General features: G+C 37.1%; 1 protein-coding gene across 1 annotated transcript in view; it reads right to left on the bottom strand.

Moving 5' to 3' along the window:
- LOC107744939 (type I inositol 1,4,5-trisphosphate 5-phosphatase-like) overlaps positions 1-17,658 on the bottom strand; it is a 179,246-nt gene that overhangs the window by 139,804 nt on the left and 21,784 nt on the right. The window contains exon 2 of the mRNA XM_016558771.1: positions 4,661-4,702. Within this exon, the coding sequence (XP_016414257.1) occupies positions 4,661-4,702 (42 nt within the window). The remainder of the gene's footprint in view (positions 1-4,660; positions 4,703-17,658) is intronic.

The following is a 17,658-nucleotide window of genomic DNA, read 5'->3' as shown; positions in this document are numbered from 1 at the left end:
CTCCAAGCAATCTCTCCTACACTTTTACCAGCACTCACACACATCATCAACACATCTCTCCTCACAGGCACCTTCCCCATTGCATTCAAGCAGGCTCGGGTAACCCCACTGATCAAAAAACCTACATTAAACACTTCACTTACAGATAGCTACAGACCTGTCTCTTGACTTTCTTTCATAGCAAAAACACTCGAACAAGTTGTTTTTAACCAGGTATCATTATTTCTTACACAGAACAACAAACTGGACGCTAACCAGTCAGGCTTCAGGAGTGGCCATTCAACTGAGACTGCGCTACTGTCAGTCACTGAAGCCTTGCGGTTTGCAAAAGCTGATTCCAAATCATCAGTTCTTATTCTGCTGGATCTATCTGCTGCTTTTGCCGTTATGAAATGAATGAAACCAAATGAAAACAAAGTGGACAAAATGTGATAAAAAGGTTCAAAGCACATCACCTTGTCACTGGGGTTCCTCAGGGATCAGTTCTTGGACCCCTCCTCTTCTCCATATACACAACATCACTGGGTCCCATCATACAGGCACATGGCTTCTCCTACCATTGCTATGCTGATGACACACAGCTCTATCTCTCATTTCAACCAGATGATCCAATGGTAGCTGCACAGATCTCAGGCTGCCTGGCGGACATCTCGGCATGGATGAAAGAACATCACCTACAGCTCAACCTGGCAAAGACTGAGCTTCTTGTCTTCCCAGCCACTCCGGCTCAACAGCATGACTTCACCGTCCAGTTAGGTTCATCCACAATTACCCCATCAACTTCGGTCATAAATCTTGGTGTAATCTTTGATGACCAGCTGACCTTCAAAGACCACATTGCAAAGACCGCTCGATCTTGCAGGTTTGCATTGCACAACATCAGAAAGATCAGGCCCTTCCTAACGGAGCATGCTGCACAACTTCTTGTCCAAGCCCTTGTCATTTCTAGGCTGGACTACTGCAATGCTCTTGTGGCTGGACTTCCATCATGCACAGTCAAACCTTTACAAATGATTCAGAATGCAGCGGCACGACTGGTCTTTAACGAGCCCAAAAGAGCCCATGTTACACCTCTCTTTATCTCCCTGCACTGGCTGCCGGTTACGGCTCACATCAAGTTCAAGACACTGATGCTTGCATATAGAACAGCCACAGGCTCAGCACCCGCCTACTTCCACTCACTAATACGAATCTACATCCCCTCCAGAAGTCTGAGATCCGCTAGTGAGCGACGCCTCGTGGTACCATCACAGAGAGGCACAAAATCACTTTCCAGAACATTTTCGTTTACCATTCCTTGCTGGTGGAATGATCTTCCAACCCCTATCCAGAATGCTGATTACCTGACATTTTTGCTTGAAACTTGGTATGACGAGCACTTCATGTGTCTATTTGCCTCTTTAAGGTGACTCGCTTGATGTATTCCCCAATTGTCTATTTGGATAAAAGCGTTTGCTAAATGAATAAATGTAAATGTAAATGTTTTTCATTTTTGTTTTCGTTAGCGATAATAACCCTGTCGCTCACAAGCCTCATATTACGCAGTTTAAGCAGCTTTATTCAAAGACAAAGAGTCTCAGGGTTTCTCAGTATCAAACTAAACAACTGCTGAAAATCTGCTGATATGATGTGAGCAAAGCTACACGAGACACAGAGAGAATCAAATAAAGCAGCTTTCCATGACGTCACTGCAGCTCAAGCTTGGCAGGAGTTTACAGACCTTCCCCGAACACCACACACAGGTTTGTTTTTGTGAATTGTGGGGACATTCTATAGGCGTAATGGTTTTTATACTGTACAAACTGTATGTGCTATTGCCCTACACCTAACCCTACCCCTTACAGCAAACTTTGTGCATTTTTACTTTCTCAAAAAAAACTCACTCTGTATGATTTTATAAGCGGACAGGACGACTGGTTGCAATCGAGGGAAAGATGAATGCGGCCAAGTACAGGGATATCCTGGGCGAAAACCTTCTCCAGAGTGCTCAGGACCTCAGACTGGAACTAAGGTTTACCTTCCAACAAGACAATGACCCTAAGCACACAGCTAAAATAACGAAGGAGTGGCTTCTCAACAACTCTGTGACTGTTCTTGAATGGCCCGGCCAGAGCCCTGACTTAAACCCAATTGAGCATCTCTGGAGAGACCTAAAAATGGCTGTCCACCAACGTTTACCATCCCACCTGACAGAACTGGAGAGGATCTGCAAGGAGGAATGGCAGAGGATCCCCAATTCCAGGTGTGAAAAACTTGTTGCATCAAAAAGACTCATGGCTGTATTAGATCAAATGGGTGCTTCTACTAAATACTGAGCATTTTTCAGTTTTTCTTTTTTAATAAATTTGCAAAAATGTCAACAATTCTGTGTTTTTCTGTCAATATGGGGTGCTGTGTGTACATTAATGAGGAAAAAAAATTAACTTAAATGATTTTAGCAAATGGCTGCAATATAACAAAGAGTGAAAAATTTAAGGGGGTCTGAATACTTTCCGTACCCACTGTATGTCCTCATTTGTAACAAAAACGCACTCACACACACACACACACGCACGCACGCACACACACACAGACACACACTCTGCATGTGTTACACTATAACAAAAGATCGAACCACACAGCATTTATTTTAAGCACACTTTTCACAAAATTAATAATGTAATCAATCTTACATTGATAAGATTCTATAATTATAATCAGAAATGATTACACTTCAGAAACGCATTCATCTCAGAGGACGGCTGTGTTGAGAGCAGAAGACTCAATGTCAGTGTGTCTTTTCTTTTGTCAGTCAAAACCAGCAGGTAAATGGCTGGAGTGGCAGGGAAATCAGTGTCTTCTGCAGGTAAATGCAGGTAAAATCAGTGCTGGAGTGACAGCAGCTCAGAGCCGCGGGTTTGATTAGGAAATGTGTCCTCCGTGAGATCAGCAACACTGAACACACACACACACCCAGACCTACACAACCAACAACAAAAACACTGAATAACTGAGATAAAACGACTATTGTGCCACATCCTGTCTCTTTCCTTTCCTTACAAGCCCAAACTTAATGTCCAAATCAGTGAAATCATGTAACATGGCTGTAGTAAAATACAGTCGACTACAAATTTGAAAGAGTTATTAAAAGTATATTAAGCTGTGAAAGACTTGCACTGTTCCCCAGATGTCTGTCTGTCAATAAGGACATTTTTTGCTTACATTAGTTAGCCTAGTATTAGTTTCTGCTGTCGTATCCAAACTGGTGTTGAGAATTGTTTTACTGTATCAATTTTTTTATATAACATAGCAACCTTATTTCCAGCAAAATATACTTGCTATACAGTAGAGCTGCACGATTAATCGTTAAAAGATCGTGATCTCGATTCAAACACCCACGCGATCTGATATCTAAATGACAACGATTATATGAAATACTGGGGTGAAAGTTTATAGCTCGGATATAAACATTGATGTCTATGGTAGAGATCAAAATAAAGCAAATCCCCTTTTGAAAGTGACTGGCGCTTCAAATAACGTTTGTGTCGATTGCATTGTTTCACCACTAGGTGGCGACAGGTGACTGTTAAAAAATGTGTTTGTCATTGAATCATTCAAGAGATTCGTTCAAAAACGCTGATTTATCCAGCAATGAAACAAGTGAAGTATTTATGAGTGAGTCATTGAATCATTTATTCAAACCACTTTTTCATCATTTTAATATTAGAACTTGGTGTATTAAATATATTATATTTTAAATACATATATTAAAATGTTTAATAATTCAATCAAATGAATTAAACACTTTTAAATAGACTGCAGCAATTAATATTGTGTCACACATTATTTTGTTTAGTTCAGAGTCGTGGGAGAATTGTGATCTCTATTTGAGACAAAAAGTTCCATTGAACTTTATTGGTAACGACAGAACTTGCGCCCATAGTTCCTTTTGGGAAATGCACCCCAGCTCTACTATACAACCTATATATCACTACTGTGAAAAAAAAATCTCAAATAACATTTGTTCATATCATCCATGCTAATTGCATTAAATAATCATGATTACAACATTAACTAAAATAGCTGACATTGTGATTTCGGCCATAATAGCTAAAAATGTATATCTCAGTTTTTTCCATAATCGATACATCGATATTTTTGCATTTGCTCTCAAAAAATGTAAATGGGTGTTTATTTATTTTTTTGCCCTCTATTAAAAAAAAAAAAGATCTGGACAGAACAGCTATAGTTCAAAGTACATACAAATTGTTTACTGCAAAATCAACAATTGTTAAAAACATAGTGATCGCTTACTGCTTTTTTCACTGCTTTTTACTAAATAAAGAATAATAAATATATAAAAAAAAAAAATTAAGGAACATTACAAATAATTTCTATTTAAAGGTAACAATATAAAAATACGAAATAAAAACATAAAAATGAAACAAAAAGAGCAGTCTTCCTACAAAAAGCTGTGATTGTTGCAACATCGAAGCAAGTTCTTTGAAGAACAAAGAAACCTGTTACACTGAACGAGTGTCCGGTCATCATTTTCAGTGCACAGATCTATTGTGACATCAGTATCAGACAGTGATGTCATAAAGGCGAGCCAATCGCATCCGAGATCCACTGGAGGGGCGGAGCCTGTCAAACAGAGGACGAGATCAGAAGAGTTTCTTACCTGGCAAAACTCCCGCAGCCACGTCTTCTGTAGGTTCTCCGGCTGAAAGAGGAACGAGAGATCAGTCAGACCTTAAGAGTTTCATCACCAGGATCCGTCATTGTTATATTCATTTACCTTCACTACCGCTGACTTCCATAGTATTTTTATTCATACTATGGGAGTCAATGGGAGCCGAAATTGGGTTAAGGTGAATAAATTATGACAGGATTTTCATTTTTGGGTGAACTATCCCTTCAAACTCACATGACCAGTGTGTCTGATGTCAGCACACAGTGACGCGGATCATTCATACCGATTAAAGCATCTGTTACTGTACATACATAATAAATACTACAATAACTCAACTACTATAACAATCAGTATTCTTCTGGACACCACACATGAGTCTGTGCTGAGAGTAAATACAGGTGTGTTTGAGAGCATCAGTGTACATGTTATCAAGTCTAAGAGTGAATGTGGGCTACACACACACACACAGTGACTACCCACCGCACAAGACTATATAAGGACACACACACTGAACCCTGATATTACAGACACAGAGGAAATCACTGCACTAAATATGGCCTGCAGTCACACACACACTCTCTCACACACACACACACTCTCACACACACACACTCTCTCTCACACACACTCTCACACACAAACACTCCTGAGTGAAGCGTGTGTTTGTAAACACATGCTGAAACGCTAAAACTACACTATAAAAGCATTGCTCGAGTCAACGTGAAACATAATTTTCATATTTAGCTCCACAGTATGACATTAAAAAAAAGAAGGCTTTGATTTTATTCATGACGGCTGATTGACTGCAAACAAAACCTAAATCAAAGGAATATTAATACTGAGACACAAATATGTGCAGAGAAAAACATATTTTGAGGAAAAATGTCAATTACAAAAAGTCAAAAGATTATGAGAATACATTTTGAGAAAAAGTAAAATATTTTGAGAAAAAAGTAACAATTAAGAGACTAACTAGCAAAAGAAAATCAAAAACAAGATTGTGAGAATATAGTTGTAACAGCACAATATTAAAGATTTTATTTTGAGAAAAAGTTCAAATTACAATAATACAGTCAAAAAGATTATGAGAACAGTATGAGATTAAAGTCATAATATTTTAAGAAAAAAACGGGAGACTAAAGTGAAAGTATTACACGAAAACTAAGATTGCATGAATAAATTTGAAGCTATTTGAGATTAGAGTCATAACATTATGATAAAAACTACAAGAATAAAGTAAAAAAACAAAGATTGTGAGAATAAAGCTGAAACAGTATGTGAATGGAGTCATAATATTTTGAGAAAATAGTAAAAAATTACAAGAATAAAGTAATAACATTATGAAAATGAAGTCAGTGCACTATGAGATTCAACTCAAAATACTTTGTAGCATTACAAAAATAAAGTAAAAAAAAAAACAATGTTCATGAGAATAAAGTTGTAACAATACATGATTCAACTAATACTATTTTGTAAATATTATATAATATAAATCTAAAACTTAAAAAAGGCTTTTACATTAAGCATCATTTATCTGTTTCTCTGACCAAAACAGATAACTCAGTTTTTAACTATTTTCAAAAATCATGTTTTTTCCATTGTGCGTTCCAATTAATCTCAATCACACTGCAGTCGGGTTATTCTGATTAGGTAACAAATGACTAACAAATACAGCTAACTAACACAATAAAAACATGAAAACATAATACAAAACATGATTTTTGAAAATTAAAAAAAAAAAGTTATCGGTTTTTGCAAATAAACTCTTCAAATATTCTTTGAAAGCTTGAAAAATCCTGAAAGCCGCAGACAATCGAATCATGTTGGAAACAGCCGCGGGTCACTGCGGGTTCATCATCAGATCTGACCTGCAGCTAAAGCAGCTAAAGCAGGACAGAGCTCCTCCAGAGCGCCAGCTAAAAACACCAGCTTATCAAAAGTTCATTTGCAGTTAATTAGAGAGGATCTCCCCTGGAGGCCTGATGAAGCGCTTCTGCACCGATCCGGCCTGGTTTACACTCCCTCTGGGGATTCAGAGCGCTCGGATTTAGCCAAACGTATTTCAGGAGCGCCGTGAGAATATGCCTTTAAAAGGAGAGTGAAACAACAGCGAGCGCTGCCTGGGATAACAGGTACTTTCATCAGATGATGACAGACGCTTTTAGATCAAACTCCTTTCAGTTCTGGAAAAATTAGCCGTTTCAGTTCCACGTGCCTTTAGCTAACTAACACAATAAAAACATGAAAACATAATACAAAACATGATTTTTGAAAATTAAAAAAAAAAAGTTATCGGTTTTTGCAAATAAACTCTTCAAATATTCTTTGAAAGCTTGAAAAATCCTGAAAGCCGCAGACAATCGAATCATGTTGGAAACAGCCGCGGGTCACTGCGGGTTCATCATCAGATCTGACCTGCAGCTAAAGCAGCTAAAGCAGGACAGAGCTCCTCCAGAGCACCAGCTAAAAACACCAGCTTATCAAAAGTTCATTTGCAGTTAATTAGAGAGGATCTCCCCTGGAGGCCTGATGAAGCGCTTCTGCACCGATCCGGCCTGGTTTACACTCCCTCTGGGGATTCAGAGCGCTCGGATTTAGCCAAACGTATTTCAGGAGCGCCGTGAGAATATGCCTTTAAAAGGAGAGTGAAACAACAGCGAGCGCTGCCTGGGATAACAGGTACTTTCATCAGATGATGACAGACGCTTTTAGATCAAACTCCTTTCAATTCTGGAAAAATTAGCCGTTTCAGTTCCACGTACGTGCCCTTTATGCTCACACGGCTCTATAATCGCTCACGGTTCACTGCGCTAATTCTGCTCAGAAAACTAGAAATCAGACGCAGACTCGTACCAGAGAAACACACACATCACATCAGAATACCATGATAGATACTGAATGACCTCCACACACTTCAGTTTAGTGCCACGACTGCATTCATGGGGAGAAACGAGTGAAAAAATAGAAGTAAATAAATAAATTACACTATATAAATCAAAATACAAAAACAATTCTAAAGGTTTCTGAGGTTTAGCTTCGATGAAAGAAATCTAAAAATGAACTTACTGAAGTCAACGCTGGTTACTTCAAAGAATAATTACGGAACATATGAAAGTGTTTTTGTTCACGATTATGCAGAAACAAACAAACCCAACAAACAACAACATCAGCTGATGATATGAAACACACACACACACACACACACACAAACATACACACACAGAAACGCACACATACTCACACACACGGAAACACTCACACGCGCGCAAACACACAAACGTACACACATGCAAACACACACGGAAACGCACACACACTCTCACACGCACACGCAAATGCACAAACGTACACGCACAGAAACGCACACACGCAAACGCACAAACGTACACACATGCAAACAGACACAGAAATGCACACATATACACACACACACACACTCTCTCACACACACACACACACACACAAACACGGAAATGCACAGGCACTCTCATACGCACGCAGAAACAGACACATGCGGAAACACACACACACGGAAATAAACATACAAGCAAACACATTCACACACACACAAATATACACACACACAAACATGTACACACACACACGGAAACACAAACACACACTCACACACACATACACACACTCTGTTGATGATCTTAAAGGGACAGTTCACCCATAAATCATCACACTGTCATCAATTACTCACTCATTTTTATTATTCACTTCCTTCACTATTATTATTATTATTATTTTGTAATATAAAAACTGCACTATAAAAATTTATATTTCATAATATTAGGCCTAATTATTACACTGAACAAAATTATAAACGCAACACTTTTGTTTTTGCCCCCATTTTTCATGAGCTGAACTCAAAGATCTAAGACTTTTTCTATGTACACAAAAGGCCTATTTCTCTCAAATATTGTTCACAAATCTGTCTAAATCTGTGTTAGTGAGCACTTCTCCTTTGCCAAGATAATCCATCCACCTCACAGGTGAGCTGTGTGATAAAACTGTACATTTTAGAGTGGCCTTTTATTGTGGCCAGTTTAAGGCACACCTGTGCAATAATCATGCTGTCTAATCAGCATCTTGATATGCCACACCTGTGAGGTGGATGGATTATCTCGGCAAAGGAGAAGTGCTCACTAACACAGATTTAGACAGATTTGTGAACAATATTTGAGAGAAATAGGACTTTTGTGTGCATAGAAAAAGTCTTAGATCTTTGAGTTCAGCTCATGAAAATGGGGGCAAAAACAAAAGTGTTGCGTTTATAATTTTGTTCAGTGTAATTCAATTATATAATTATATATAAATTATTTTGTACTGTAGTAAAATTTCAATACTTGTGTCTCTGAATCTTCAGCTGTAAGAGTTAAACCCTCAAGCTTTATTTGAGGGGAAAACAGCAGGGAATCCTTTAGGTTCAGTGAAAACAGGTTTACCAACGCATCTCATTACAAATCTAGTGAAACGCTGTAATTAATCATCGCTCATGTGCAAATACAGTGGAAACTCCTGAAGAGCAGCGGTGCATCACGGCAAACAGAGGCGAACCTTCGACAAACGGCTGTCTGAAAGTTTGCTGACGCTGTGGAGTCGCTACGCTCTGAATCACATTTCCAGAAAACAGGAGCTGACGGTGAGCCGGTCTGACGGGGTTTCCTTAAACTAACATCCCGCACTCCTGCTGGATTACCAGCTCATGTCAGAACAACATGAGCTATCTGGCCTTGGGTTTATCATGAAGGAACATGTCAGTGTGATATTAGCTGTACAGTAGAGAAGAGCTGGAGATCAGTGACAGACCGTCAGGAAACCAGGACAGAGAGTCTAGAGAGACTCAGTGCTAAAAATACTGATAGAGAGACTGAGAGATACAGCAGAGAGAGAGAGAGAGAGAGAGAGTGGGCGGGTCTCCCTCCCCTAGTGACGTCACAAAGAGATCTCATTATAATATTAACGCCCCTTAATCTGTAAGTTTCCTCCCACGGCGTCGTCATTTTGATTTCGCAAGAGACAATGGTGTACCAGCTCTAATGCCATGGCGAAAGTTTGAGCAAAACATGCAAACTGTTCTGTCTTTGGCTGCACAGACGAGCACAGAACACTGTTTAGACCAGTGGTTCTCAACCCGACCTTTAACCCAGAGCATGAGAGCCGTGTCACGCGTGTGTCATGATCCAGCGGACCGTCGGCACGCTTTCAAGAGAAGCGTCCCATCAGTGGAAAAGTACACATGCAAAACACACAGAGAAACAGACGCGTGTGCCGCATCTACACAAACACAGAGCGGCAGATGATACAGTCATGCTAACAATACTGACAGACGCTCACAAATCAACAAGATCAACTCATAACCACAGACCTCGTTACCAGCATCTGTGATTAGCCTATACTTATAAAGACTAGGTATGTGACCGTATCAAATTTTCATGTTGCAATTAATTGCTAATGGTTTTATCACGGTATATGGTATTATCACCATACTGAAAATTAGTTGCAAAAAAGTGTTGTCATAATAAAGTATAACAGGTAGGGATGTCCCAATCAGGTTTTTTGTGCCCCCGATCCGATCCGAGTCATTGAATATAGAGTATCTGCCGATACCGAGTACCGATCCGATACTTGTATTTTCCTATAGGAATGCATGTTTGGTGCACACTTCAAGTACATTAAAGTTATTAAAATCAATCCAATGTATACAGTTGTGTGAAGAGTAAAAATAATATATGCGTGATGCATGCATATATATTACGGGATACTCTACAGATATGAACACACTGTATACAGATATTGGCAGACGTAAACATGTTACAAAGGTAGACATTGTAAACAGACTTTGTGGTCACAATTATGAATATGGGACTACTTAATATAAACTTCTTGCATTTTGTATGTATAATAAGCAGAGTAATTGCAACATAAAGTGAAGATAAGGTTAGAAAGCATTAAGCTCACGGTGTCAGAATGCCAGTCTGTTAGTCAAGTGCTAATCAAGACGCAACCCATAGCACTGCGTTATAACAGCGACGTCTCAGATGACAGATAAAAGTAAACGATAAACGAATGAGAGATCGTTACAAAAGTGCGCATCAAATAAACTGAACACGGAAGCTCAAACCTGCGTGACGCACAGACCTCACTTTTTCTCACATTTGAGTGTTTTCTTTTTCTTTCTTTTCCTTTTATTGGCGGTTGGCAAACCCACTTAAAGGCGCATACCGCCTCCTACTGCACAAAACCGGCATGACAGGTGACATAAAACAAGGATCGGACTGAGGAGAGCCGATAACGGTCAGTTAAAAGATTGCTTGAGATCGGCTCGGGACATCCCTAATAACAGGTTTAATAACTTTTTTCTTATAACAAAAAGGACTGAACATTTAAATACAATAAAGCAATGCACAAAAAATGTATAAAGTAAAACATTTCACACAGATTAAAGTGCATTAGGTAACACTTTACAATAAGAACTCATTAGTTAACCTTAGTTAATCCATTAACATAAGCAATATTTACATTTGCTACAGAAGTTATTAATCTTTGTTAAAAAAAATACAACTGTTAGTTCATGTTAGCTCGGGTTTATTAAATAACACCGTAACAACTGTTGATTTTAACAACATGTTATTAAATATTGAATTAACTAAATTATATAAATTAACTGAGATTGATGAATGTTTAGAAGAATTTTTCTTTGGCAGTTTATGTTAACTAATGAATTAACTAATGTTAACTAATGGAGCCTTAATGTAAAGTGTGACGAACAATAAAGAATCAAAGCATTTTCAACAATATCTAGGGCATGTTGTAGTTAAAATGATCCAGATTAAAACGTTAAAAAGTTTGAAAATAAATAGCCTAATAAGCCTAAATATTTAAGTATTTGGCGCTGTGATGAACACCATGGCAAATACACAAATCTGAATGGCTGTTTAAATAATTTAAATACATTTCAGAAAGTAGTGCAGTTTCCGGGGTAACAGCTGCATTCTGCTGTCAGTAGAGATGCACCGAAATGAACATTCTTGGCCGAAGCCGAACAAAATGAAACACTGGGCCGAACACGGTTTTTCACATTTTTCCCCATGTATTTTGCCCATTTTTTTCACCGTTGCATAAATGTAATAGCCAAAATGTGCTTTTTACTGTTTTATCTTACTTTTCAAAGAAAAAAAACAATTACAAAACAACAATTTAAAAATATTTAACACTGAACATTTTTAACATACAAGCAGACATTAGACATTAATATACCAACAAAGCACAAATTAACATAAAATTATAAAGTTAGTAAAATATTTTTTGGCCATTTCTGAGAGCCCCTTCTTGAATCAGAATGTATTTTTTACTGTACAAATAAATGCAGCCTCACTGAGCAGAAGAGATGTCTTTTAAAACATTAGAAAATATTACAGATCCCAATTTGAACACTGTGTGAATGTTATAATAAATGTATTAATAGAGCTGTTGTAATTATTGTTATCAATATTATTGTCTTACTTTTTTATTTTATTTTACAGAACAGTAAAATTACAAAACTAACATTTATGAATGTTGATGCAGCTTTTATTTTGGCAGAAACCCGCAGGAAGACCTCTTTGTTGACAACAGCAGATTTATAAATAATGTTTGTTGCATGTATTATTGTAAGAATTGATAAAAATGTGGCTGAGCAGCTGACGAGTAACACGGTTTCAGCGCAGATTTGGACTCTGAACCCTGGCTAACGAGCTCGTCAGCGCTGTCAGAACACATGCAATCCGTGTGTGTTTTAGAAAACATAACATTCTGCATTTTATTTACTATTTAAGGCCATTTTGTGATTTCACTCATCATACAGTAACCAGCAGCAGCACCTCTTCCTCTTCTCATCGAGACATGCGATGCAGAGCTAAACAGTCTCTCGCTGTCGGTGCTTTAATGATTTTACGTCTTTCTCAGACACTTTTAAAGGTTCCACACTGTGACATGTTTGCTGCATTAGTGCACACTTCTATTTGATCGTGATTGGTCTTTTCACTTATTCAGCCGAACACCGAAAGAGCTGTTTTTGCCATTTTCGGCCGAACAATTTCGGTTGCCGAATATTCGGTGCATCCCTAGCTTTCAGAGAGTGAATCACCAGACCAAGGTCTTTACAGTCCGTGCAAAACTCATTATTGTTTCAATGTTTTCACATGATCGCTATACTAAACAAATTCTCACAAGAGAGACTTTAAGTGGCTCACAGATGAAGATCAGAAGAACAGAGCATCTATTCAGCAGCACCAAACACAGAGCGAGTCCAGCGCAAACACGTGGATGTTTTACAGGCAGATTTAATCGTCCTGATGATCGATTAGCATACATGCAGATAAACAGCAGGTCTGATCTGATTTATGTGCAATGATAAACACATACTACACCTCACACTCAAGAGCACGCTGTGTTTACATTACATTAATCGGAATTTGGTGATATTTCAATTAGTACTGAGTTATGAAAACACTGCAGTCTGATTGTGTGTGTGTGTGTGTGTGTGTGCGTATATATGTGTGTAAATGTCTGTGTATAGGTACATCAAGTTTAACTAAATGAAACACTTATTTTAGTTAACATTTTATTATATTGATAATAAATATAGTATATATTAATTATTATTATTCAATAAATATGTATTAAAATATTAATTATAAACATACTGTCTGCCCCACGATAACCTCCTCTTGCTGGGGTGCATCTAAAGACGATCTTGTATCGACGATAGCCAGAGATATTGTCAAAAACATTTATTATTGGCAATATTAAGATATTTGGCATTTCCAATTCATGTAGGCCTGTTACATTCTTATTTTTATTAGGCCTATTATTATTATTAGGCCTATTATTATTATTATGAAGTTACTTTTATTATTAAATTAAAATTACGATTAATTTGCCCCGCAATAATTACCAAATAACTGACGTGCTGCGAGGATAACAAAAGATTATATTTACTCCTCAATTAAAATGTTTTTAAAACAGGTCTATTATATAATTAATTAATATTAACACTGCAGTCATCAATAAAAATCAATGAAATAAAAAGCTTTTATTTCAAGCACCGACTTTCAAAAATAACCTGTTTAACATGAAATACATTTCTTCTCATTTTTTTTTTCCACTGTGTACGGGCCACAAGAGAAATATTAAGGGAATAAATTAAAACAGTTAGCTATATACCGTTCTCAGCATATGTTGAAGTAGATTTGTCTTGTCGTCTTTGAGAGAATAAGCGCGTCATTACTCCGTCAGTCTGTTTTTACTTTCACTTTCTGCAGTGAATTAACTGAGATTAAGACGTTAACTCTTGCTCAAAGTTTGCATGTTGCTTGTGTGTGATATCCATTGGCTCGCCTTCATGGTTTAACACAGAAATATTTCCAACATTGCGACGTAACAATTACCCTGATTTGCAGTATTTGAAAAATAATGTGTTTTTTGAACATTAAAGCATGTCAACATATTCTGTTACACCAAATACACAAAATAATGATCTTTAAAAAAGCATCATATGACCCCTTTAAGACTTTTTAAGACCTGCACAAATAAAATGAATACTGTATGAGCAGGGTAGGGCAATGGTAACATATTAATGACTTCTACCATAAAATGACTGTAAAAAAAACATGATTTGCAGTTCAAAAACAGGTTTTTCACAAATACAAAAAGTTTTATATAGTGATAAACTTCACATTTCAGCCTTTAAACTATTTTTTGAAAGGGGATTAGTCAAAAGTATAAATAATTATTATAATTTAAAACACACACACACAGACACCTTGCTTTGTTAATCTTTTGAATTTTTGAAGGCACCTTTTAGGCTATTTGTTCTAAACAAAAACAGCAAAATGCCAGCAGGTGGCGCTTTTGGAACGGTTTCCCCGGTAACTACTGCACATAAAGCAGCACTGTGCTCATTAACGCTACATTATCAGACATTATACGCAGGCAGGATCAGATCAGAACTTTTCTGAAAGAGAGATATTTTCATATCAAAACACCCATACCGCGTGTTGACGTTTTGTTTGTTTATTCAATGAAATCATACCCTTATGAAGTTAATCGTCACATTAAGCCATATCATGATTCTTGTCTTTCCATCCTCAGGTTTTAGACCTCTTGAAATTATAATAAAGTCTTTTCTTGTAGCCTACCGTTTAAGGCATTTAAGTCTTTTTGTGTCCTTAACGTTTATGCAACAATTTTTTTATGCGGAAATGACACGTCATATTCATGGTTATTTTAGTAGTACAGCCCTCTACGAACACCTTGGCAATTGAATCGCCATTGGCTAGTAAATTTTTTTGTTTACTCGCCAGACTGATAAATATATACATACACATATACATATATACACACACATACACACACACACACACACACACATAAGATTTAGTCGCATATGCGAGTGATTTACTCGCAATGTAGAGGGTTGTAGTATGAAAAACATTGTGACATCACTGACATCTAATGTATGCACTCAACACAAACGTTCGTGATGTGTTATAACACTGGGGGGAAAACGCGCACAAATAAATCTTTGATGCATTGTGAGCAGATCTAAACATATGCCACAATAAACACCTTTCTTTCATTTTCAAATTTCACTTTAATCGTGACAGTCTTAAAAGATTTAGTTTACCTGAGCAGGGGCATTTTTGTTTACCTTTCTTCTACCCATCTTCTAAACACGTCTAAAGTAAAGTTTAAGTGTTTCATTATGATCGGTGTTAAGCCGCTACACCGGTTACGTCACATGCCCACCGCGGCACCGACCCCCACCGTAGTTTTGATTTTTTTACAGTCAGTTTTGTATACCTATTTAAACTTTATGTAAGTTATTTGTTATTTTATATTAGGCATAGCCTGCCCTATAGCATGGTGTATTTGTTAATAAAAGTTCTATGTTTTATATATAGGCTAAAGTGAGTTTGACGTTGTATTTTGTTGTTGCATTCAAGCAATTGATGCTGAACTGCCGCTAATTTCGAAAGTGAAAGTAAAATACGCACGGCGCATTTAAGCTATTTAAAAGCGAGGAAAAGAAAGAAAATTCAAACGAACAATTGCTTTACGCCGAATTGCCACTATTTGAAAGTGAAAGTAAAATGCACAAGCCGCTTTTACAAGCTATTTAAAAGCGAAGGAAAGTGAGGAAAAGAGGGAACGCCCCGCCCCCTCGGTGATACCGGTATTACCGGTGTTGTCTCACGTCGATTAACCGGTGGGAAAATTTCCTCACCATCACAACCCTAATAAACACACACACACACTATCAGACAGTGATATCAGACATACACTATCTGATCTGAAACAGGTTTGTGTCAGATAACACTGAAGGAAGCTCATATTTTCAGCAGTCCATCAGGATTCCTGATGAAACAGAAGAACACAAACGTCGGCATGCATTCAGTAAAACACGAGACGTTTCAGAAATAAAGCGTGCAGAAATGTCATTTAAAGCAGACAGCAATAGAGTGGAAAATCTCCACTGACGCTCTAGAGCAGCGTTTCTCCAGTTATGGCCAGAGCGGCACGGACCAGAGGTCAGGACTGAACTCAGATCCCAGCGGACCGCACTGATGCATTCTGGGACAAACACACACACTCTGTCAGACGTGATTAGTGAGGGAATTATTCTCAGGAACAGCACGGGAACTGATCGACATCAATAACTGTCAGAAGGCTTTCAGAAAAGGAAAATATTCAATATTTAATCACACATGCATATAGGCCTACATTATATACATAAATGGTTTATAAAGTCTCTGAAGACTCAAATAGCCACTAACAAAAAAGGTCACTAGCATTCAGTATTATGGTATGCACTACTAGTTAAACATTTAAACACATCCATATTTAAGAATACTTGTAACGTCTTAAAAACTATGACATAAAACAAATGGATGAATTACATAATGACTAAAAGATGTGAAATAATAAAAAAATAATAAAAATGTATTAAATATGTTTACTATTATTATTATTATTATTATTATTACAAAATTAAAATAACATATAAAATATGATTATCAAATATTATAATAATAATGATAATTATAAAAACTATATTTATATTTTTTATATTATTATTAACAATACATAAATATCGGTTTTCTAAAGAATAAAATCACAAATTTTAAAATATTGTAAAGTCATTAAAACTATTTAAAAAATCAAATGGATAAATTACATAATGACAAAAAAATACATATTAGTTCTATAAAAAACAGTACAATTTGTATGTGTCTGAATAACTCATTTTAATTATTTTATCAAAAAGGTTTTGTGGTCACAAGAATCCCAAACGGAGTGTGTTTGACTGCAAGTGTATTCACTGAAGCACTGCAGTATTACCGTGCATCTATATAAGGGTCCTAATGAAAGCTGAAGCTGTGCAGGACATGACAGACGACCCTCAGGCAATGACTCAAGCACTCTCTCAAAATACAGCCGACCTTATGACCTCTCACCCTTCCCTGACCTCTGGCCTCCATCAGGTACAATACCAGAGCCGCTCAGAAAGACGTCTACAGACACGACTGACGGGCCAGACTAAACCAGTCCTGCATTATTCACAAGAAAAGCAGGACAACGAAATTTACATTAGAAAGTTAAGCTAACCCTTAAAACAAAGGGTTTACCATTAAAATTAAAACATGGAAGAAATAGCGTATTGTGTGATTATTCTTTTAAACAAAAGTTGTAATAATTGTTGTAGTAGTCAGGGGTTAAAGCAAAAAAAAAAATCTTTTGACTGAAAATTTTTCCTCGGCCAAACCCCATTCCACAGCCACCCAGTTTAAGAGCAGTGTTTTTCTTCTTGTAATCAAGAGCGCTTGTCCTCCTAATTTAAAAAAATTAAGGAGCACCTTCTGATCAATAATCAAAAATTATGATCAAAAATTAGCCTTCCTAATATGAGGTGAAGTGATTTACAGGGGCATTTTCTT

This window comes from Sinocyclocheilus rhinocerous, unplaced genomic scaffold, assembly GCF_001515625.1.
Source record: "Sinocyclocheilus rhinocerous isolate Xijiao unplaced genomic scaffold, SAMN03320098_v1.1 scaffold881, whole genome shotgun sequence".
Lineage (NCBI taxonomy): Eukaryota > Metazoa > Chordata > Actinopteri > Cypriniformes > Cyprinidae > Sinocyclocheilus > Sinocyclocheilus rhinocerous.
The sequence above is the reverse complement of the archived record's forward strand: the minus strand, read 5'-3'. Positions and strand labels throughout refer to the sequence as shown.